Source organism: Simochromis diagramma, unplaced genomic scaffold (genome assembly GCF_900408965.1).
Source record: "Simochromis diagramma unplaced genomic scaffold, fSimDia1.1 OVJJ01000344.1, whole genome shotgun sequence".
Classification (NCBI taxonomy): domain Eukaryota; kingdom Metazoa; phylum Chordata; class Actinopteri; order Cichliformes; family Cichlidae; genus Simochromis; species Simochromis diagramma.
Window position 1 is genome coordinate 12,652,793 of NW_024387375.1, and position 23,047 is coordinate 12,675,839.

At 40.6% G+C, this 23,047-nt stretch overlaps 1 protein-coding gene and 1 long non-coding RNA gene across 5 annotated transcripts in view; one reads left to right on the plus strand and one right to left on the minus strand.

Moving 5' to 3' along the window:
- Positions 1 to 1,303: 1,303 nt before the first annotated feature.
- On the minus strand, positions 1,304 to 3,685 carry LOC120719472. The gene is made up of 2 exons (XR_005692699.1): positions 2,643 to 3,685; positions 1,304 to 2,255 (listed from the first exon to the last, which is right to left on the minus strand). It is a non-coding gene; the product is annotated as an uncharacterized LOC120719472 (long non-coding RNA).
- Positions 3,686 to 4,423: 738 nt separating this feature from the next.
- Positions 4,424 to 23,047, plus strand: part of vaspb (vasodilator stimulated phosphoprotein b) — a 32,997-nt gene continuing 14,373 nt past the window's right edge. The window contains exons 1-2 of one of the 4 annotated variants that reach the window (XM_040009429.1): positions 4,427 to 4,736; positions 4,871 to 4,941. In XM_040009429.1, coding sequence (XP_039865363.1) covers positions 4,937 to 4,941 — 5 coding nt within the window. In that variant the 5' untranslated portion in view covers positions 4,427 to 4,736; positions 4,871 to 4,936. Of the gene's footprint in view, positions 4,942 to 23,047 lie in introns of all 4 variants that reach the window. The other 3 variants (XM_040009433.1, XM_040009432.1, XM_040009431.1) reach the window with 3 other exon arrangements.

Here is a 23,047-nt window from a genome sequence, read left to right on the forward strand (position 1 = left end):
TATTTTATATCACATTAAATGTTTAATTAAGTTTTACTTATAGTGTGAAACTTCACAACCCCAACAATCTAACATTTACTCTACAAGTTTTGCTTGTGAATTCAAACTCTGATCTCCTGTCAATGCCAAATATCTTTAGCTGTAGAAACACAACTCATGGTGTAATAGCTAGCTTGAATTGTACGTTGTTCGTTTTTCTGGAGTTCCTACAATATGGAAACGAATCGGTTTGTTTGTTTTGGTCAAAATGTTTTGAATTAAATTAGGTTTGTGTATTTTTCTGCTTCAGAAATGTGACGATGGCAGTATAACCCAATAAACAAGCGAATGTTCAGGATGTTCTCTGCACTCCTTTAGGTGGCGTTACCTGATGGTCATGTAGGAAAGTTTTCTTGGCATTGCAGGAACATTCACTTTTGCTAAAAATTACAGTTTGGAGGACTTTACAGAAATCCTTCCTGGACTTTCAGCGTCACCATTCGGGTTAATACTCACTGCTCTTACCTGTTGCCATGTATTATTTCAGCTAGGCAGGCACAGCAGGCCGATACAGATGCATGATTATTTCAAATAACTTACAATTTGTAGGATAGACAATGTGGATATGTTATTTCTTCCAGGGTTCACAGTGGTGATTATCCATGTCCCCTCGCTGATGGGTTTGAATTCACCAAACTGGCCAGCTGCTTCAGCTTCCTTCCACAGGCCAAAGACATGTTAGATTAGCTGGTGACTTTATATTGCCTAGAAGTATGAATGTGAGTGGTCTGCCTCTCCATGCCAGCCCTGTAATAGATGTTAGCTGGATGTTATTATTGTTTATTTAACTGTTTATTTGACCACATTAAAGAATACCTAACTCTTTATAGTCTTGTAATTCTTCAACACACTTGTCTCAGGGCATTTAATGGATGTGACACCATCTGTAGATGCAGATGTCATTCATCCCTGCTGTCTTTGAGTTCTTAGGCTTTTTGAGATTCCTTTAAAGGAAGAATTGTCCAAGTTAAACTCTGGAGAGGGAAGACTAGCTTCACACTGATTGCACAATGTGAAAAAAATACAGGGGCCCCACGTTGACAGTCTAGTTTTTCCAGCACACTGACTGTGAGATTAATACAGATAGGCCAAACAGCTTTACCTGGACGTAATTTGTTAGGCTTGTATTGCCATCTAGTGGGCCGCAGAGATAATACACAGAGGCCTTGTTTGGATTGTCTTAAGTTCCCTTTCACTTACACTGTACCCTCAAGACTGACACATTCATGTGTGGTACAAATAACACAATGATACGAGCCAGAAATCCTTTTTGTTTTGACTCTTTCATTTTGATCTTCAGTATTTGTTGTCACGGTCCTCTTGAACTTCAATTGCATGTTGCACAATGCTCTGTTTTTAAGATTGCAAAACAAGTTCCAAATTAAGAACGGTTTCATTTTGTGTCCTTCGCTTTAAAGATTGTAGTCTGGCATTCATTACCATTGTATAATGCCTCCCACTTTGCCCTGTGAGGAGTACAGGGCCTACATTTCAGGACATGCCATTTGGACTCTCTTTAAAATCCTTCTGCTGCCCTTTGCTTAGCTGGCCTCCAGCCCAGACCTCTTACTGAACACTTGTGTCTCACTCCCATTTGCAGTTTTCACCCTCCTCCAGTCACATTCCCTGTCAGAGAGCAATGGAAGGAGATTTTAAGACACTTCAACAGCAACACTTGCTCTCTGTACCACTGAATTTTCTTTATAATCCATTCAAACAGTGGGTCATCCCCTATGGTCCGTACTGTTAATCTTAATCCCTGTTAGGATAACTGTTGCCAACCTCAAGATCCAGGCTACCACTTTGTTTCCTTGCTCGAAGTTCAGTTGTGTAATTCTCTTTGTTTGTCTTCTATTCAACCAAGTGGGGAGGCTGAGGCTTTCAGACGCTGCCTCGGGACTGTATGCTTTACCAAGTCCTGGATCTCTGATGTAAGATGTAGTAGAAGTGCAGTCTGTTTACATAATAACCTCACTCCAAAGCCAGAGACAGTGAGATAAGTGAAATACAGCCAGGTTCACCATGCACACCCTCTTTTGTCTTCTGCTCTGTGTTTTTTCAGTAGCCCGTGACCCTTTTCTTCTTATGCTTTCTCCAGCTCTGAACACCTATTGTTGCCCCTTTGCTCCAAGCCTTGGGGAGGCGTCTTTGCTGCTGTCCAGCAGGTTTTCTGTCAGACTGCCATCTGTGGGTTATGTTGACCGACTGACGTCAAGCTGTGGAAATAAAGCTGTGGTAAAGAGGAGGAGCAAAGGAGAAACCCTAGAATTACAGAGTGACTGCTTCTGATTCTTTATGGGCTACTTTCTGGGAACACAAGCAGCTTTTTGAGTCTGAGAAACCGCAAATCACACAAACACTTTCACACATGTTGAAGCAGGAACTTGCACGGGAACTGTTAATATTTGTAAAATTCCACAAGACGCAGGGCGCTGTTTGAGCTTCAGAGAGAACGGTTAACAGAGGGCACGTGGCCAAGAAAGAAATCATACCAAAAAGTTGCTCAGAGCAGTCAGCTGGTATGCCTGAGTGTGTGCGCGTGTGTGCGTGTGTGTGCATAGTGAGACTAAAGGCATATTGACTTTCTGGATGTTTATACATACCATGCTGGCGTAATGCATTCCTTTCACATCCTCTCTTCCACTTCTGTTTCCATCAGGAAGTAGAAGAAGTGCTTTAACGCTGTGTAATATCTCAGTGCTGAAAACTGGGCCACGTGAGCCGTCAGACAGACATTTTTTCCATTCATTGTATTTTCTGACAACATAACGTAAGAGCTTTTAAAAGGTTAAGTGATTCAGCTTGGAATATTTATTTTTGCTTTGATTACTTTTTTAAATTCCAAAAGAATTACATATGAGATACCACAGAGAGACCCCAAAGCCACAGTAGCTATTTGAACTCTGAAGCCAGACAGCCAATAGGCTGAGGTGGAGAGCTTGGACATGATGCTGCCTTTATGTGGTATTGGAAAATAAAATTACATCGAATAATTTCTGCAAGACCCAGCTGGGGCTCAGGAGATAGAGCGTGTAGTCCAGTAATCTAATACTAATGCATCTCTCGAAGTGTGAATGTCAGGTTAAAGGTGCTTAAACATAAAAAAATAAATATGTTTTTGTAGTAAGAAACATGTGAGTATTCAAATAGAGAAAAAAATGCACTGTGTAATGTATACCTGCCTATTTAGTTCAACTATGGTGCTGTTATGGTTCCTGCATGAACCATAAAACAACTGCCATTTATGAAAAAGTATTTATAATTAGTTAAGACCAGATAAGATCAAATCTCTGATTATGGACATCACGAGCTAAAGGGAGTGGGCTCAAGTAGCTCTTGTTTTTCTTTAGATCTTTCATTCCTGAGCAATTTTTATGTCTTTATGGCTTTCTGGGAATACAAGACAACAAGAAGAGGAAGAACTACTTGTGGAGTAAAATGCATGCAGTCGTTCCTCAAGTTCTTATGTAAACATACTCACCCTTACCCTTTCTGTGGTGTAAGTTGCAGGTATGCTAAAAGACACAGTGAAGCCCATCATGTTAAAGGAAATGTTTGGTGTCATTATGAAAGAATGCTAAACAGGTAAACACTGCAAATAATTTTACTTAAGCGGAAAAAATATTGTCAGAAAAACATAAGTAGCAAAAAAGTAGTAGCAGTAAAGACTAGCATGCTGATACTGCTCATGGAGGTAAAGCTTGTGTAAAACAATGCTTGTCAAACAGTTCCACCTTGAACATGTATTTTTGAACAATTTCTGACTTTATATATTTGTTACTTTTCTTATAATATTTTTTTACATTTCAATCTCTATCTTTTGAGTGAGTAAATAACTCAAATTTTGAGATATATAGTCAGTAATTTGAAAATTTCACATATGTAATTTGAAATGATGTGATGATAACTGCAAATTTTGAGATGAAACTAACAATTTTTACTTATTTACATCGAAAATTTGAATGAATAAGTAGAAAATTCAAGTTAGGCTTCTCAACAAGTCAAGTTACTGAGAACATGAGTAACTTGACACATATATTGTGATATGTTGAGCTAAAACCCCCAAATTTTGACATAATAACTTGAACTTTCGAGTCACAATTTTGAATTTCAAAATTTCAAGTTGTTCACAAATAAGTCAAAACTTGTGAAGATAATAATAACCCCAAGTTTTGATACAATAGCTCAAAATATTATATATATATAGGGAGAGGGAGAGAGAGGGAGAGAGAGAGGGGAGAGAGAGAGAGAGTTAGAGTTGGTTTTTTAGGTCGCAGAAACAAGAATAAAAGCCATTAAAAGCCAGGGAAAAACCCATCCTCCTAAATGTGAATTATACGGAGCGGACTTGAACGCACCATGGGATTGCAGCCTACTTTGAAGCCGGCGGGTTGGGCCGCACTCCAATGAATTTACACAGTCCTACCGAGAGACCGAGGGAACGAGAAAAGCCTGGCGCCTGCGTACGGCTTCGGTGTCCAGAAGCAGAGCGCTAAAGCAGCTGAAAGTGTGAGAGGAGAAGTTCAGTTTTTAGCATAGTCGCGCCGGTTCTCGTTTCACCTCTTTAAATGGTAGAAACCACTGTGGGATAGTGATTGGAGTTGACAAGCCCGCTTCACTACTGTATCCCCCCTCCTTCGTCTCCTTCTCCTCCTCCTCCCCTCCCGCTCAACACACACAACCAGGAAATCGTCGAGGTGTGCTTCTTTTATCCCGCTTGTGGCTACCCCATTCGCGGGTGTCGATGCGGTTTTCTTCCCCTCTTTTTTTCCTAAGTTTAAAAAAAAAATATATATATATAATTTTTATTCGGCTGGTTTGACTCTTCAAGCCGGGCTTCACCCCTGAAGTCAGCCAAAGTTGCCTGCGAGGAGAGGATCTCCACTCTGGCCGAACAATGAGGTGGGTAAAGCGGCTCAAATCCCTTCATCTTCATTGTGTTTCCAGGCTACATTTTGTGTTTCGGCTAATACTTTTCCAAGTAGACGACCTTTATTCTGACGTGGTAGAGCCTGTTCCACGGTGCTTGTCCGCTCGCTTAATCGCTACAGCAGGTGTTCCCAACGCGTTCACTTCTATTTCTCATTCAGAAGCAACTCTTGCGTTTAGTTGTTTTGGTGTCCTTTCAACCACACATGATACTGTGTAGCAGAATTGCCTTAATGCTGAGTGTCCGGTCCCACCTGTTCAAGTGCTTTCAAGAAATACTGGCTGAGAGTTAACTTAGCAGGTCGGATGACAAGAAGATACTTTTTGTATCAGCTTTTTGAGACACTCATTAGTGACCATTTGTTTAGCTACCGTAAGATTTCCTCTGGCAGTGTCGTTTGTGTAATTAAAATCCCCAGAGCAATAAAACCTCCGCAGTGTAACCGAAGATCAGAGATCAGCTTAATATTTAGAGCATGAAAAGGGATTGCTCGCAGACAGCCACAGCAAGGTGTGTTTGTGCTCTTCCAGCTGCACAATAACCACCCTGGTCACCTTGCTGTTGTTTATTTCATGTCATGCAGTCCACAGACATGCATCACACTAATTCTTGGTGGACACCTTTCCCCCCCCTCTGGCAGTTGAAGAGATATTTGCAGCAGGAACAAAATGGAAAGCTCATGTCCACAAATTCCACCGTCCTGTTACAGCCTGTGCAGTTGGCAATTACAGGCTTTGAAGCCACCACTCCTGCCTGGCTGGAGCTTCTCTGGGCTCACTTATTTATTTATTTATTTTTTGTATACCCCCTTCTTCCTCTCCAACTCTTTCACATTTTAAACGGTTATGGAGCCCTTATGTCAACGAACACCTTTGGTACTTAGAAAGCCAAGGAGTTTAGAGTTAAATATGTGTGGTGGTGCAGGCTGATAACCTGAGTGACTAGTTTTTCTTTTCTTTTCTTTTTTTATCTCAAACCTATTGCGCTGCCCTTTCTGTAACAATATCTTTCAGCTCAGGCGCATGGGTTGGTCCGGGTTTTGTATTTGTTGTGCACATATTTCTGCATGCTGACTTTGATTACAGCAGGAACGGGAGGTGACCGAGCTGCCCGAGATCCTGCCACAGGTTATGCATAAAACATACCCTTCTAATAAGGCCATTATTTAAGGTAACAGCAACAATAAGCAAAGATTACTGTGTTTACTTACTCGATGTAATGACATTCGGCCAACAAAGCATTACAAACTAGAACTTGCAAATCAACCAGCATATACCTACCTTGCTACTTTCTATGTGTAATACAATATTACCCCTCATATGATAAGATAATCACGCTGCTTTATTATCAATAACTCCAGCCAGATTTAAAAAAAAAAAAAGTACTTCACTATCCAAAAACTAGGTCAGCAAAGACGCAGTTAAAAACACACACACAGTGTGTAAGCAAAGAGCATTTTTTTGCCCATGTGCAGGTTGTGTCTTGCCCCTCAGAGAAGTTGGAAGGTTGCATGTGGCTTAATGAATGCAGTTGTCTAACTCTAAACAGATCATGCTTTGGCTAGCCCTCCATTGTGGCCCAAACAGTTCGCGTCACCTTGTATAATAGATAAAGGCTGGTATGCAGCCCCACTCATGTTCATTGTCACTTATCCCTGTGGAATGTAAATGTTGACACAGAAGTGCACCCCGTTGGTCAAAAGTTCAGGAACTGACCCAGTTGGTTAAGTAAAGCATCCCAACTTGGGGCTGCCTTTAAATGTGCAATCCGTAGAAACGCCCTGCTGTTCTTCTCATGAAGCATTAGCACCATTTCCCATTAGACCAGGGATGTTAAAGTCATTGTGGGCCACATACAGCCCAGTTTGATCTTATATGGGCTTGACCAGTGAAACTACATGATAAATGTGTGAAATTTAAAACCGGTTATAATGCACAGACTCTGCTGTAAGGATCAAATATAATTTGCTTTTACTGTGGAATCTCAATAATAGGAACTTTCCTGGTATTTGTTTGCTTATTGCTTAGGTAATTATTTTGCTGTAGTATGAATGGTAGTGGGTGTGGACAGTCTTTAATAGATAGGAAAAGCTGTAAAACCTATGAAAACACAGTTAAGTTCAAAACATACGCGCTCCTTCACATTTCCAGTGGGCCAGATTTGAGTCTTTAGTGGGGCCGATTCTGGCCCCTGAGCTTTACGTTTGCCTAATGTCTGCACTCCAGTTGAGATTCAGTTGTAAACCCGTCGCGGTGGACATGTTGCAGTCAAAGCACGCTTTCATGACGCCACTTCTACAGCGCAAACAAAAGAATACGGTGTTGTATGGCTCTAGATGTTTACTGGTAGCTTTGCCGTTGCTTTTTTAGCATGTCAATGTGAAGCAGCAATTGGTCTTTAAATAAAATGTCCTTAAAATGTCCTGACCTCTAAAACCCTGAGGGTTTTACTGAGGTTCCTTTCTCAAAGTGAGAAGTAAAGTAAAGCTAACACTTGTGAGGCTTTTATCTGAGGTGTAAATATTATAGATGATGCTACTTTGTCAAAGTAAATGAGGATGGAACATAAATAAATTTGATTTTTTTCCTTGCTTTATTTTTTTGTTGTTGTATTTTATAGCATATAACCCCTTTGAAAACATGCTGAGGTAGATAATTAACTCCAGAGATCCATGAATCAACATATGGATATTATCAGTGCAAAGACTGATGCTGCTGAAATGAAACTGAGCAAAGTTACAGAGGTTTTCGTGAAGACAGCGCCAGGCGTTTTGCAGTGTGACACATTTTGGCACAGTGGCTACTATGTTGTGCTTTTTAAATTAAATGTAGGGTTGCTGATGTCACTCCACATGATACAAGTTGCCCGTTTTGATTGGCAAGAACCTTTCCAAGAAGACAAGTCCTTGATGTAGATGTTACAAACACATAGTTATGTGTTTCCAGTGGAAAAGGTGTGACTGGTTGCACTGGTTTTTAATTTTTACATCAGTGGAAATGGGCCTTTTCCTCCTCTGAGCTCCACTGAACTGACTTTAAGGGTTGATCTGTTGGTGTGAATGCAAATTTCTTCAAGTTTTAAGTCACTATATTCAGTGTTTCCTTATGTTTTTTGTTTTTTTTGTATCTGCACACAGTGAACAATCGCTGTACTGGTTGCCCGCACTTGAAACTGTCTTAGGTTACTCAGAAAGTGCATCTATCTGCATGATGATTCACGTTATTATCGGAGAGGTGACTCCCGTCTCTCGCTGTGACTCACTGACTGAATCTTTAGCTAAAAAAACTTTGTCCCATGTGAGACTGGCAGTGTAGCTGCCTCAGGCTCAAGAAGTAACACACAATGAGCGATCATAAACGCAGACAGGTGTAATGTGTCTGCTTAACATAATGTTTACAGTCTAATGGTTTCCTGTGCCCTTTTTAGAAACGGTGCATGTGTGAAAGTGATGCCAAGCTCAATGTGTCTCTGTGCTCTTGCACAAGCTTATTATTGATCAGCCTTAAAAGCAGTGAACTGGCCTCCCTCCGCCAGCCCTTCTTCTGTGTCTCGAGAAATTTTCTTTTCCTTGTTCTGGCACTTACTTGGAAGGAATGCAGCTCTAACCGTGATTTATGTAGTTTTGCTGTTGTATCATCTGCCACAATTAAATGTTCAACCTCTTGACCCTCGTGTACTAAGAGTGGCTGTTATTTAGGCATTTAGCAACACGATTGCATACGGCCATGTAAGGATATCATGATGAAACTCTGGGGTTGCGACGTTATTGCCATGGCGTTGTGTAATGTTCATGTAGGGATGCTAAATAGTTTTCTTTTTTTTTCTCTTTTCATGTCTTCACTTGTTCTCCTAATTCCTTTGCGCAGTTGGATTTTTCTTTTCAAGGCTTATAACAGTGGCAGTTTACTTTTAACCCATGTGGAGTCTTTGCTGCACACAATTATAAGTGTGAGGTAAAGGATCAGTCTGCATTTTTATTTATTTATTTTTGTTAGCTGACAGGAAAATTGCGATTCGCTTTCTTTTGCAAACTGTGCCCAAATACTTCCTCCTTCCAAAAAAAAAAACCAAAAACCTGATTACACTTTCTTAATGTGAACATTAACGAAATGAGTTTTTTCCACCCGTAGACCTCCATGTATCCTCACTCAACCCTCTGCCCAGAAGTAATTGGGATGTGCTTGTGGGAATGGTTATCTGTAATAGATTAAGAATAATGTCTTCAATTCACACGTCATAAAGGCTCGCGCGTTGATCTGCGCGTTGAAAGATTCCTCGGTGTGTTGCCGTACGGTCAGGGTGACAGTGTGTCGAAATGATCACAAAGCTTGCGTGCTTCGTCGCTGAGCTCCCTCCATTATTAAAACGGCCCCGTCTAGTCGCATTTTGTTTCCCAAAACATCCAATCACAGCTCACCCCTACCCTGAACCAATTTACCCCTCCTGCCACCTCTCGTACTCATAAATAGGCCATTATGCCGGCCAGCCTCTTGGATTAGGCACTTTGCTACAAGAGTTGCCCAACATACAAAATCCTGTATTGTATACTTGGTGACAGATCCAGTTTCCTAGGTAGTAGTTCATATTGCTTGTCTATAATTGTGCCTCTAGGTTATTGTTTTTGTTTTTTATTTTTTAAACTCTATGATCACTTATCTGTAAGTTAACCATTGCTGGTGATTTTTCACCGCTATGAAATAGTTTTTCAGTGAACTTTGTGTCATAAAACCTGAGACTAAAGACGGCAAACAGAAACCCTAATGAGGCTGAGCTGTGTATCAACTTTTGATATATACAAAAATATACGTATAAGTCTAGGAATGTGGGATAGGTTGATAACCAGTTATACAAGCATATCTCATTAGTCTGTGTCGTTTGTAGGAGTCGTGTATCTGGACATTATCTGTGTGTTTGTTAAGGTTTTATGTGGATTTGTTGGTTTACTCAGAGTTTAGCGGTTGGTCACATGATTAGGGACTGTGTTACTGATTGCTAATATTAGGCAACCATTCACCTGGAGGGAAGTTGAATTATTTAATAACTCTGTGATCCCTGTGATAAAATTTCACCAATAAGTTGGTCTATTAAGCATAAACATGGCTTGTTTTGCACATCCTCTTTCTTCTGTTTAGCCACAATCCAGATGCATCTTTCTTTCCTGTTGCCTGTGTCTCCTGCTTCTACACAGCACTGGTACTACAGTGAGTAATACCTTGAGGTTATGCTTTTAACTTTAGTTGATGAGGTTCACTGACTTGTTTAAAATAAAAAAAAGACTGAGAGTGAAAGCGCCGGTATTCAAAGCCACAGGACTCGTTTTGAGATAAACGGTAATTTCACTTTGAGGAACGCAGAAATGTGTGTGAGACACAAAGTCAGTGGTCAACACGGTAAAATGTTAACAATGAGGAAAATCTCAAATTTGTCCTAATGTTGTGTGCTTTGTGATGATAATTTGAGCTGTGTGTATTGGCTGCAGATGCCAACTGTTGAGAAGCGTATGCTCAACTAGAAGAAGGAAATGGGTGATTGCGTGTGTGTTTTGCGACATTATTGTGCCTGTTTACATAACGATGACGAGGGAAATGCAAGTTAATAATTGCCACTACTAAGTGGAAGTTCGTCTTTGAAGAAATCTGTATTACTGCCTCATTGATGGGTAGTCTGGAGGTAAATAAACATAAACATAGCATTCTTGTAATTTTGTTTGGAGGAAGTGGATAAATCTTTTATTTTTATCAGTCTTTTTGAATAAAAATGCTCAGAATTTTTTCTTGTGGCTTTGACGTTCACCTGACCGTTCAATCCAGTATGGAGAGACATACTCTCATTAATAACAGTGGCATGGTTGTTGGCCAAGCCACTCAGGTCTTACTGATAAAGCTATTGCTTTGTTTAAGGTAAACTGGAAGTAGGAATTTTTTTTAGACCAAGTAAACATTAGGCATTGTGTCAGCCGGTATTGGTGTTTTGTAAGTGTTACGGTGTTTCGCTATAACTAATATAGACCTGCAGCTGTCAGTTAGCCAGTGATCAGAAAACGCTGTTTGCCCTCCCGCAGCGTTTTTCTTCTCCATAGGCCGGAGACTGTAAACACTAAGGTGTTGCGTCTCCATCTACGACCTTGTTTAAGATAAGACTTCTCAAAGCATTTTGAGCCGTTATGACTCTGGGGAGAAGTTTCTCTTCCAGGGCAGCAGGATTAGATTTCACATGTATGTAAATAATATCCTTAGCTTAACTGTGTCAAGAATGAGGTCAGAATTGTGATGACAAACTTCCTGTGCATTTGGATCTGTGCCATTTCTAACTGCAGATTTTAGCTTTTATCAGTATATACCTCTACTGCTTTGATACTTTCATTCTGTTTCCTAAATCTGTTCACGTAACTCTCCATGGCAGGAAACAATTGTTAGGATTATTCCCTTTGGTTAATTTTCAGGAAAGAAAATACAAATTGAAAAGTTCCTTGTTTTAGGAACTCAAAAAAGTGGAAATTAGACCTTGGAATGGAGGATCACTCTGACCACGGCCGGTTGGAGGACTTGTTCATTGACCACTTCTCTAAACTACAGAGCAGAACAACAACTGCAGTCCAGCTGATTTCACTGCCCTGCTTTTTATTTGTCGCAAATTAAATATTTCCAGAGAAGAAACTCTAAACTATAACACAGTATGTGCACAGTAGCTGTTGCACAGTGACTGAATGAAGCTAAAGACTCGACACAGCCTCCGGTCTCCTCTGCAGCGGCCCGGTCTAGTGACATCATACGAGCTGATGGAGCGCCTGCCGCTAACACTGGAGTGAAACCATAGATCACTTTGGGCAGAAAAGCTGCAGCGGTATATTGTATGGTCAGCAGTGCTAATGGGCATAAAGATGCAGTGGGTTCATCAGAGGGTCCACAGCTTAATGGAGCATAATGGACAACACTTGGTATAAAACAGCTTTATGTTGTCAGCCATTTTTAACGTTCCCATCTGAGGTCCTCAGATCGTAAGTTCACTTATCAGGAATGATGGCGATTGCCGATTGACAGTTGTATTGGAAAGAACAGCCTCAGAGGAGACCCAGTTACATGCATCTGTTAAGCACTGGGTTATATAATTAGTAGGCACCATTTGTACATTAACACTGGAGAGTTTGACCTGGGTTTGTCTGAAGCTTTGTAACAGAGAAGGTTTACTTAAAGTCAACTCATGTTTCACTTTTTCTGTTGAGGACTGAGCTGCTTTCTGCATAGAACATCTTTTTGCACATGACCGTGATGTGCATAATCTAGTCTAATGAGACAGTTTGTATTTTTTTTTTTTGTTGTGCTTGCTGTTCTGGTTGCACTGTGAAACTGAGTATTTCCCTTTCTGTATTTCTTCAGTGTGTTGGGTCCTGAATTGTAAAAGTTTGAGCTTTGCGTGTCTAAAAAGACTTTCCTTTAGTTAAAGGGTCACGTGTTAAAAACGTTTATTGCCTGGTGTTCAGGGCAATAAACATTCTGTTTGTTGCCCTGAACACTTTGCAGAGGCAAAGCAATTGAAAACAACCGAAAAGAAAAAAGCTTGGCTTGTCCAAAGTGAGGATAATCCAAGTAAGCATTTCTGGCAAGTAACATAAGGTCAAAAGCTATGGACGGAATGCCATTGAGAAGCAGGAAGTGTGACTTAGGTGTTGCCTCCTTCCTTTTTGCCCAAAGTTGACAAAAAGAGACATCTCCTCTTAATTTCAGAGGAAAGGAGCATTACAAGTCAGGGCGGCTGAGTAAAGAGTTTGGATCAGCAGGGGATTGTTCTCCTTCAGAGAGCGAGCCGTGCCTCCTTCTTGGCCTGAGTCGAGGAGGATATGCTCCAACCTGTAAAAGGAATTGAGCTCAGAGAGGAGGACAGAGGTGAGATGGTTCCAAATATGGGCATTAAAAGTGTGCCAGTCCTGTCCCCCACAGCGCACACAAACACACCACATGTGCAGGCCGCGCCACCTCTGAATCAGCGGGGATTCGTATCCACTCTTGACGTCATTGGACAACAAAGTGAACGTTTTTGGCCAAAGAAGTTTTTCCACAGCGCCCGAGAGTGGATGCTCAGCAAAAGATGAGTCAGCAGGCAAAGAATGCTCAGGCGTTTGACTCCATTCAGACGAAGATACTGAGAAGAAGGGTTTAAGAATAGTTTGATTCTAGATGTTTCTGTGTTGCTGATTCATGGAGGCGGAAAGCAGTAGCCTGCAGCATGTATGTGTGTCTGTCTGTACCTTCAGCAGCATGCTAGGACTTGTGTGTGAAGAACCAGACGTAAAAGGGTAAAAAAACAGTGAAGCAAGAAGAGCAGTAGATTGCTTTAATTCTTCCCTATAAACGCATTATCATAAACAAATGGGCAAATGAGTCTTTTAATCTTTTTAAAGGAGACTGATGGTAATAGCAGGACTTTGAAATGTAGCCGATTCCTTCCTTTAAAAGCGTAGTGCTATATTAAGTTTGTTCTGCTTTACTCTGCGTTTTTACAAACATGTCAAATAATCGTTGTTCATCCCCCAAAATTCCTTCCTGTTTCTTACAAACGCAAAGATCATCACTCTAATCCTCAGAAACGGCCTCTCGTTTTTGTTTGTGTTCCTTGTCCACCCGATAAGCTGAAGAAGCCACACCGGAGGGAAGTTTACTCGGACTGTGAACATCGAGCTACATATTAACATTTATGGCGCAGCTGTGTCTATCTCACGGCAGAAATTGGACTCTGCAGTTTGAAAGCTTATCTTGTAGGTTTGGGAGAGTCCCTAAGCACTTCTCACAGGATGTATCACATTAACTCAGAGGTTTGCTTCAGAGTCATGTGTGTCCAGCTGAACATCGCTGGCAGCCGTATATATGGGCCACGAGTGACGTGAGGTCAGTGTACGCTCAAATGGATAAAGCTGAGCATCAATGGGCTTTTGTGTGGGCTCGCCGTGTCCGAGTCAGCATCGGGGGTCAAGTTGTTGTGTGTAAGCCAAAAGCTCAGACTTCAGATTGCTTGAAAGTGTTTTTTTTGTGTGTGTGTCTTCTAGTGCTTCCTCAATATATGATAATAACGCAAGCAAATGTCCTTAATTTGGACATCTCAGGCACATCTGGGCGATCGTGGCTCAAGAGTTGGGCGTTCGCCTTGTAATCGGAAGGTTGCCGGTTCGAGCCCCGGCTTGGACAGTCTCGGTCGTTGTGTCCTTGGGCAAGACGCTTCACCTGTTGCCTACTGGTGTCCGGCAGCCTCGCCTCTGTCAGTGCGCCCCAGGGTGGCTGTGGCTACAATGTAGCTTGCCATCACCAGTGTGTGAATGGGTGGATGACTGGATATGTAAAGCGCTTTGGGGTCCTTAGGGACTAGTAAAGCGCTATATAAATACAGGCCATTTACCATTTACATCTGTACAGGCTTACGTTTTGTTTGCAAGATGTGGCCAATCAGAAGTAAGCTGGCTTAAAACACAAGAGAATCATGGGAATCATGCAAAGTTAGTCTAGAGTCCAAAACAAGAGGAAGTTAATATGAGAGTAATAGTCTTTTTAAATCCCAGTTTTAGTAAAACTGGACTGTTTGTAATTGAGTGACTTTAAAGAAACGATACAAGTTGCCCAGTTTCAGAATCTTTGATGCAGAAGGAGCATTCACGTGCCGGCACATGACGGGTTTCCCCACGGTGCTCCTTCACCATTAACAGTTCCTCTTCTCACTTCTGTCTGCAGCTGTGTGCCCATCTGGGCCATGACTTTCCCACCGTTACCCTTTGTAAAGCGTTCAGGTGCTCTGGTGTGAAAGGGAAACTTTCACTCTTCATTTAGTAATGACTTCTCACTATATATATCTATATCTATATATCACTGTATACGTAGCCATCCTACCACATTCTAATCATCTAATGAGATTTAGCGCACATGCTGGCTGTAAGTGGTGCTCTTTTGTTGCAAGCATTTAAATAGCTGCTTGCTTTTACAATATCATTTGTGAAACGCATTTTGTGTTCTTCTCAAAAAGACCACAAGGGAGGAGGAAGTGGGTTGGTTAAATGCAGACTTTATTTAGTGACTTATTGTCATTCTCTGTCTGGTTTCAATGTGACGTTTTATAGTGGGCAAAAAATAAAAAAGAAGTGATGATTCACTGTTTACTCATCTAAGGTACAGCAAAGCCACCTGAGGGTTACTAATTTGTATGCGACACCTGTTTCTCATATATATTTTTGTGTGTGGGTTGTGTGTGAATCACCTCCCCAAAGCTGTACAAAAAACGGTTTAAAAAATGCAGCACAAAGTTGAATGAAAATTGTTGGTTCATATCTGGTCAAGTGTTCCGTGAGATGCGATCTTGTCTTGTTTGCAGTCTGTACGCCACGGAGAAAGGCATTTATTCCTGAAGGCAAGAATAACTCAAAGATGAACATCATTAAAAAAAGATTGTTGGCTGTAGTTGTTTGGGGAGGGAAATGAGCTTTTCATATTGTGGAATTATGAACTCCTGGAGGAGATGCCTGATGAATTAGAAGGGATGGATGCAGAGACAGAAATGTGGTTCCCTACTTAGTGTCTAGACAAGACTATTTAATATATCCCCAAATCATGTACATGTATAGCAAGAGATATTTCTGCAAGGATACCACCAAGTGGCATTAGCAGGCATATTTTATACCTACTGAAACAGTTGAAGGAATGACTGAGGAGCATGGTAGGAGGGTCAGGTAAAGAGGAGGAGAAGGAGGGAAGAGAAGGAGCTACTGGGCCTGACTGTACTTGCCGTTCGGAGAAAAGCTCTGAGAGCATAGCCTTATACAGATATTTCCAAGACGGCGTGTGCCCCAGCCGTGCACTGTGATTTCCTGTTAACCCCTAACTCACCAAGAAGGCCAAACCACAGAGGGGATGAGGCACTCACTCTGGCTCCAACGAGAAGCGATGACGGACTCAGCCGTGTTGCAATAAATGAGCAATTTGCATATCAGTCAGGTGATCACTTCCTGTGGTGAAGTCCTTTCTTGCATTGAGGCTGTTGGCTCAAATCCTTCCCAGAGCAGCAGTCGGTGACCTATTTGTGCTTAAGAGAAAACCTCTTAAATCATCTGGTGACTTGGTTAGTTTGCCTACATTCAGCTTCACTAGATTGTTGGTCTTTGTTCAAGGAAGGACAGGAATAGGTTGTTTATGACCGCGCCTGTTGTGGTTTTATTCTAGTACTAAAAAGCAGTCCGATCAGACCCAGCTGCGAGCCCTCTGCACTGCAGCCTGTTATACCCAGCGGGCGGGTCAGCACAGGTGGATGTGTTGGCAGCTTGACAGGTGGGGAGGGTGTGTGAAAGTCTGTCTTTATGCGCGTGTCTGCCACACATGCTTTTAGTCTCAGTGTCCGTAGTTCTATCAATAATGCAGCTGCTCACTCTCAGTCTCACTCTTGAGCCCTTGCTTTCTCTGCCATTAAATATGCATCAATTTCCCAGTCCTAAGTCTCTGTCCCCTCCCAGTTCCCATAAGCTGCCCTGCAATCCCAACAGCATGCTCATTGCTGATGAGTTGACTTAGTAAAACTAAAATGTTTGTAAAATCCATTCTTTGTCAGCTGTTATTAAAATGTTATTTCTGTTATTAACTTGAGCTTTAAGCTGAAATTAAAACATGATACTGACGAGCTCAGAGTGATTGTCAGAGGTTTGCCAGCGTGTTGCCATCAGTCTGAATGAGGGGACTCGACTCCACTTGGCTCCCAGCTGTCAGCCAAGTGGCTGCCAACTTACTCCTATACAACAGGAAGGCTGCTGAGGACAAAAGTAATAATTAAATGGGAATTTGTCTATACTGACACCAACAGATGTCACTGTATTTGAAATTACTGTGCAAAGGTTTGGGGCAATACTTCCAAATGTTCACTTTAAAGTGCCATAACGATAATCCACAATACTGAAATCCACTGTTCCTGAAGTCACAACTATTAAAACTCACTGATGTTCTTTGTCATGCTGCACAAATTACGTATAAAGCAATAAGCAGCCTGCTTCCTGACAATACACTACATTTCTTTTTTTTTTTAAAGAGATGGAGGATCCGGTTAAGCGGGGAATTCGATTTAAAACATCTGTGTTTGTGCAATGTTAAAAAGTTTTTGCATGTCTGTATGTGGAGTGACGTTGTGGAACAGATTGCTGAAGTTCATTACTCACTGTCTCAGCACAACTCGGGTTTAAAATGTAGAACAAAATGATGGTTTTTGCAGGGTAGAAGGAGGAGGAAGGACTTGATTGGGTGCTCTTGTCCGCTATCCACTCTTCACACACTGTGTGTATAGCTATATGTGTATGCACGTGTATGTAAACATATTATTTAAAAAAAAAAAAAAAAAAAGTATCTCTTGGTGTGTTACTCGTGTTACCAAACTAAATATATGTAGACAATTATAAGGAAGGATTTATGAAGGGATAAGGCAGAAACGGGAAGTAAAAGTGATGATAAGTAGTTACTAAATAATGGAGTATTTTTGTTTTGTTTTGTTCTTTTTCTCTTTGAGTTGTACTATCATGTTCAAAATAAGGTCTTATTTTATTAGAATTATCAGTGAATTTGGCATTTTCATATGCATGTATTGTCTGAAATGCATAGCACACGCAGTTATCTTTTATTTATTCATTTTTTTGTGCTTAAATTAAATTATTATAGTGGTGGGACAAAGAGATCACAATAATTGCCCCGTCTTAATTCATATGCTGGTTTCACATATCAGTGTTTAGATTAAAAGTAGGTTGGTGCTCTAAACAGAGAACAATCCTGCCCTCATTTGGTTGCCCACCTATTCAACTTGATCGGTGTCCCTGCTCTTCATGGTAGTATCAAATGAATCAAAAGAAGAAGAAATACACAGGGGGGAGAACAAATGCATCGAACGGCTGCGTTATTTAAAAAAACGGGTTGGATAACATGCACACTGACACCTTACTACAGGAAGTAAATACAAAGGGGTCATTCCATGTCAGTTTATCAAAAGGCTCCCACCTGATCGTCTCAAATTTGTCCCCCCAAAAATGTGGTGGTTAAGCTGCACTTACAATTCTGCACCAACATTGAATGAGCGGCGTCCAGTGTTGTTATCAGGAAGTCTTTGCAGTTATGTGTCATAATGGCACAAAAGACACGATCTCTCTTCTTGGCCAGAAAAAAACGTCTTCCCGGGGAGTGACTTGACTGAGCACACACATCACATGTTTTGGATATAATAACATAAACATGCTTTTTCTAATAAAGTTAATTTGAATTTGTTATATTGGGCCATACCAGGGACAAATGTCAGAATGGTGTCCGATAAAAATGTATTTTTCCGCTCATATAATATCTGTGAAAGTATTCACTAGATTTGAACAGCTTTAAATAATAATATATGACTTTAATGTGATAAAATAAATAAATAAGTTATCAGTCCTCTACCTGCAAACTTCTGGTTTCTACAGGCCTCCAGATCTGCTGTCAGAGGATCAGACATCCAGATATTTTAGAGAAACGAGGCAACATTTTATGCTAGCTTGAGTTACACTTGAGCCATAGTATGAGATATTTACCCTAAAAGATCCAACGACCCCAGTGTAAGTAGTCTTCTGGATACTGGGATTTTAAACTGGCCCATCAAAAACAATGCTGGAAAAATCAGGTGAGATGGGTTTTTTTTTAATGTTAATTTGATCAATTGTGATGGAGTAAGATGATGTTTTCTTTATCACCTACACATGTCTTAATGTAACAGACGATTTAAATCAGAGACATGCTATATCACAGCATTGTTGTTATCGTAGTCAACATATTGTGATATTGTGAGTTACTCGGCTTACAGTGCGTTATCAGTGCACTCCTGTTTCCATGTGGGTATTGTCCTTGCCAGCTTTACTTGCTGCAGTCACTACTTATGATGGTGCTTAATATATGGGTATGTGAACAGAAGTAGACTAGTTTGCAGTGAGGTTATCTTGTGGTTTTGATGGATCCTAGATGCTTATCTGGGAGTCCCTGTATGAGAGTATCAGTGTTATCGTAGGCGACATATAATGACAGCATCTCATCGTAATTCCCGTGCCAACTTTGTGATTCCCATCCCCAGGCACTTCATGACCTATCTATGCCCCTCTAATGCACATCCTTGTTACTTAATGACTGATGTACATGCAGATATGATAGAACTGCATCTTTAGTCTCTGAAACACAAGACACTGCAAAAATGTCTTTTTAGAACTTTTAACCTGTTTGAAAATATCTGAAGTTGTTAACCGATGTTTGCAAACCTTAGAGGAAGAAAAATATGCACAGTTGCAGTGACTGACTTGAACCCAGTATTTTAAGAAGGGGTTTCTGTTGTTATTTTTTTTTTCCCAGACAGATAACACCCACACAAATGTCTACAGGGCTACAGGTAGCACAGACAACAAAAAGTCACTCTGGAAAGACTGGGCCAACATTTAATATCAGCGCAGTTATTGTAAGACATGTGCCAAATAACACAATAACAGGAAGGCATTTTGAAGTTTGACAGCAAACCTGAAGCTGCGTGGCTGTCGTGAAGTCACTTACACACACGCAGCCACACAGCCTCATGTTTAATTTACACACTGTTTGCACCAGACATCCTCCTGTTTCGGGATATTTGCAGGCCTAAAAATTCAAGTTGTTCCTGGTTGGAGTCCACAATCCCAGACACTTAATCACTCATGAAATCCTAATGCTTGGCTCCTTACTATCCTTTTTTTTGTTTTTGCTGTTCTTTAGTAAATATGGACTGAATTTTTATGAAGTTGCATAATGTATAATATATAATTAGGTATATAATATATATGGCCTTTTTTTTTTCTTTTCTTTTCTTTTCTTTTCTTTTCTTTTTCTTCCGTGTGTGCATGCATGCATCCATTGTTCAGGCTGGATGAGTCCTTATTAGGCATTGCTGGCAACAGGAAGTGGGCTGGGCTTTGGTGCTGTGTCACAGGAAGTAGCAGATTGTATCACGGGCGGGACAGATGGAGGGAGAGGTGGAAGAGATGGATTAGGGGACTATAGGGAGACCATGCAGGGAAAATAAGGAGAGGAGGGGGAGGGATCGTAAAACCTTTGTTGTTCTGCATCTGCACAACTCCTCTACTCACCATTTACCGACACTTTGGTTTCTTCTGTTTTGCTGTGCTTTAAGCTGAGACACGCATGCACATTAACATGCATATATTAAGATTTACAGTGTTTAGTGGTATTTATTTAAATGTTACGCCATTACTCTGGTCCAATGTTATCAGCATACACAAGGAAAAAGCAAATATGTGTGTAGAGAAGGAATATTTGTTTATTCTAAGATCTCTGTTTTAAACACGTCTGCCCTACCCGAGATACCTGAGTAAACATGGTTTTGTTTTTTTGTTTGTTTGTCTGTCTGCATAAACCTATTAATACCACTGATGTCAGCGCACATGTGGCTGTTTTCTTCCAAAGTGTGATGAGGTGGAGGCTGATGGAAAGCAGGTGGAAGATTCCAGTGCCTCGTCTGTTTGGCAGAGCACGGCACAACTTCCCGTCTTTGTCGGCTTCCATTGTTGCGTTTTGTTTGGGATCAAACTAATCTGTTTATCCAAGCAGTTATCAACACCATACTGCATTTTTAGGTTTTTTGTTTTGTTTTTTCTTCCCACGTGTAAGCTACTGATTTCTTTATATGTCACTTTGAAGACGTTAGACTTTGTGGATATCGTTAATGTGGAATATTCTCCGGGTTTTTCTTCTGACATTGGCGGCTTTTTCACTCATTTTCAGTTCATTCCTTGTTCTTATTTTTGTTCTTTGTTCAGTCACTTAAGACTGATCTATGAATCATTTCAGCATAGAAACACCAAACTCAAAACATGAACCAGTTTTGTGTCTACAGATAACAGAGAACAAAGAACCAGTTGTAAAATATATCTTTAGGCTCTTTGTTGCTAGCATCCTGTTGCGAAAACACATAATGTGTTTATAATTCTTTAGTTTAATGTTTGAAAAAAATGCCACAATAACACAAAATAGTAATTTTTTGCTCCAGAAGAGAGTTATCAAAGAGTTATTCACTAAAACGTTGCTCAGCATAGTGTGCAGTATGTCATTAAAAAAATCAGAGGAAACTGAACAGGTGGAAGAAAAGGTTTTTGAAGGCTTGCCACTTCTATCTAAACAGTATCTGAAAGTCATGTCCTTTTAAGAAATAGTAGGAAATCTAGCCTTCAGTTGATTTTTAAAGAATCAACTAAAGAAGAAAAACGGGGAGGAATGGGTGGGGTATACCAAATGACCCAAAAAGTTCAAATTGCTATAGGTAGGTATGGAGGTCACGAGAGAGGTGCTAGAGCAGGGGTGGCCAACTCCAGGCCTCGAGGGCCGGTGTCCTGCAGGTTTTAGACATCACCCTGGGTCAATACACCTGAATCAAATGATTAGTTCATTACCAGGCTTCTGGAGAACTTCAAGACATGTTGAGGAGGTAATTTAGCCATTTGAATCAGCTGTGATGGATCAAGGACACATGTAAAACCTGCAGGATACCTGCTCTCGAGGCCTGGAGTTGGCCACCCCTGCACTAGAGGCAGGCTCTGTCATGGTTGGATGGTTATAAATGTAGAAAAGTATTTTCACTTAATTTCATTTTTTTTTTATCCACCATGTAGTACCATCTAGAAAACCTCTAATTAGCACAGCTTCATTTTTCAGCATGACAGTGATCCCAAACACACTGCCAGTGTGGTAAAAGATATGGATGTGGATGTGGATAGAAAAACACACAATGTATCACTCTCAGCCATAAATTGACCTCCCCAGAACCCCGGCCGCAACATTACCGAAGCAGTGTGGGATCATCTTGACAGAGAACAGAACAAAAGTCAGCCAACATCCAAACAAGACCTTTGAATGTCCTTCAAGAAGCCTGGAGAACTATTCCTGAAGACTAGTTAAATGAACAAAAGCTGCCTAAGAGATTTCAGGCTGTGCTGAAAAATAAGGGTTGACATACCAAAATTGACAAATACTGACTTCAAGATTATTAGACTTGTACAAACTTTTTTTTTTTTTCTGTATTTCCATTTATGTTTGCAAATAAATCGGCTCTTCCATTTTTATTCCAGCTGTACCTTTGTCCGGCCCTAAACGTGCACACTTATGAGTTGTGTGCACGTTATTTCCCATTATTATTTCCCATTTTCTAACAAAATATAAAGAGTTTTTAGACAGGAATGTACACTTCAGCTTCTTTGCAAATAAAGGTTAAGACTTCAGTGAATAAAGGACATTGTCGTTCCAGTTTAGTGTGTTTTCTGACACGTTTGAAGCTCAAACAAAGCTGGTTATATTAGTGTTGTGGGTTTTTTGAAACCTAGGACACACTGAAATGTTCTTAATCTGGCATTGTGGGTTAGTGAGTATGAGACTAGGTTTGAGATTTAATGAGACTGGCCCTCATGACTAAAAACTTTGTTCTTCATTCATTTGTCTGCAGTTCTTCCTCATCTTTCCTCGTTGGCCTCTCCTGTTCCTCCCGCAGTTCACGCTGAATGCCATATAAAACACACAGCCTTTATATGATATAAATTAATATTGGTTCTTCTTTGTCCTTATACAAAAAATGCAATGTAACTGAAATTTTAGTAGTTTGCTTAATTGTCCTTGATTCTCAGCAGTAACACAAAAGAATGTGTTTCCAAATTTTTATTTTATTTTTTCATTTTTGCAAACATTTCAGGTTATTAATAGAACACGTTGCTAACGTAAACAAAACAAATGAAACACTGTTGCTGTGGACTGAGTTTTCTCTTAAGGCATCTAGAGTATGTTAGGTACCCAGCTGTACCTTTTAGAAGAACAAGTACCTCCACATTTTCAGGATGTTGGTATCGATTTGGTACTGAAGTATCTGTTTTTGTCACATCCCTAAAAACAACAGTCTAGTGTATTTCTCCGATGACACTCTACAGTACAAGCATGTTTGCAGCAGAGCTCACAAAGACCTGTTCATGCTTTTGTCGGCTGAGGTTGCCGTCGCTACTGTAAAGCCCTGTGGTTTAATTTTTGTGGCTGTACTTTA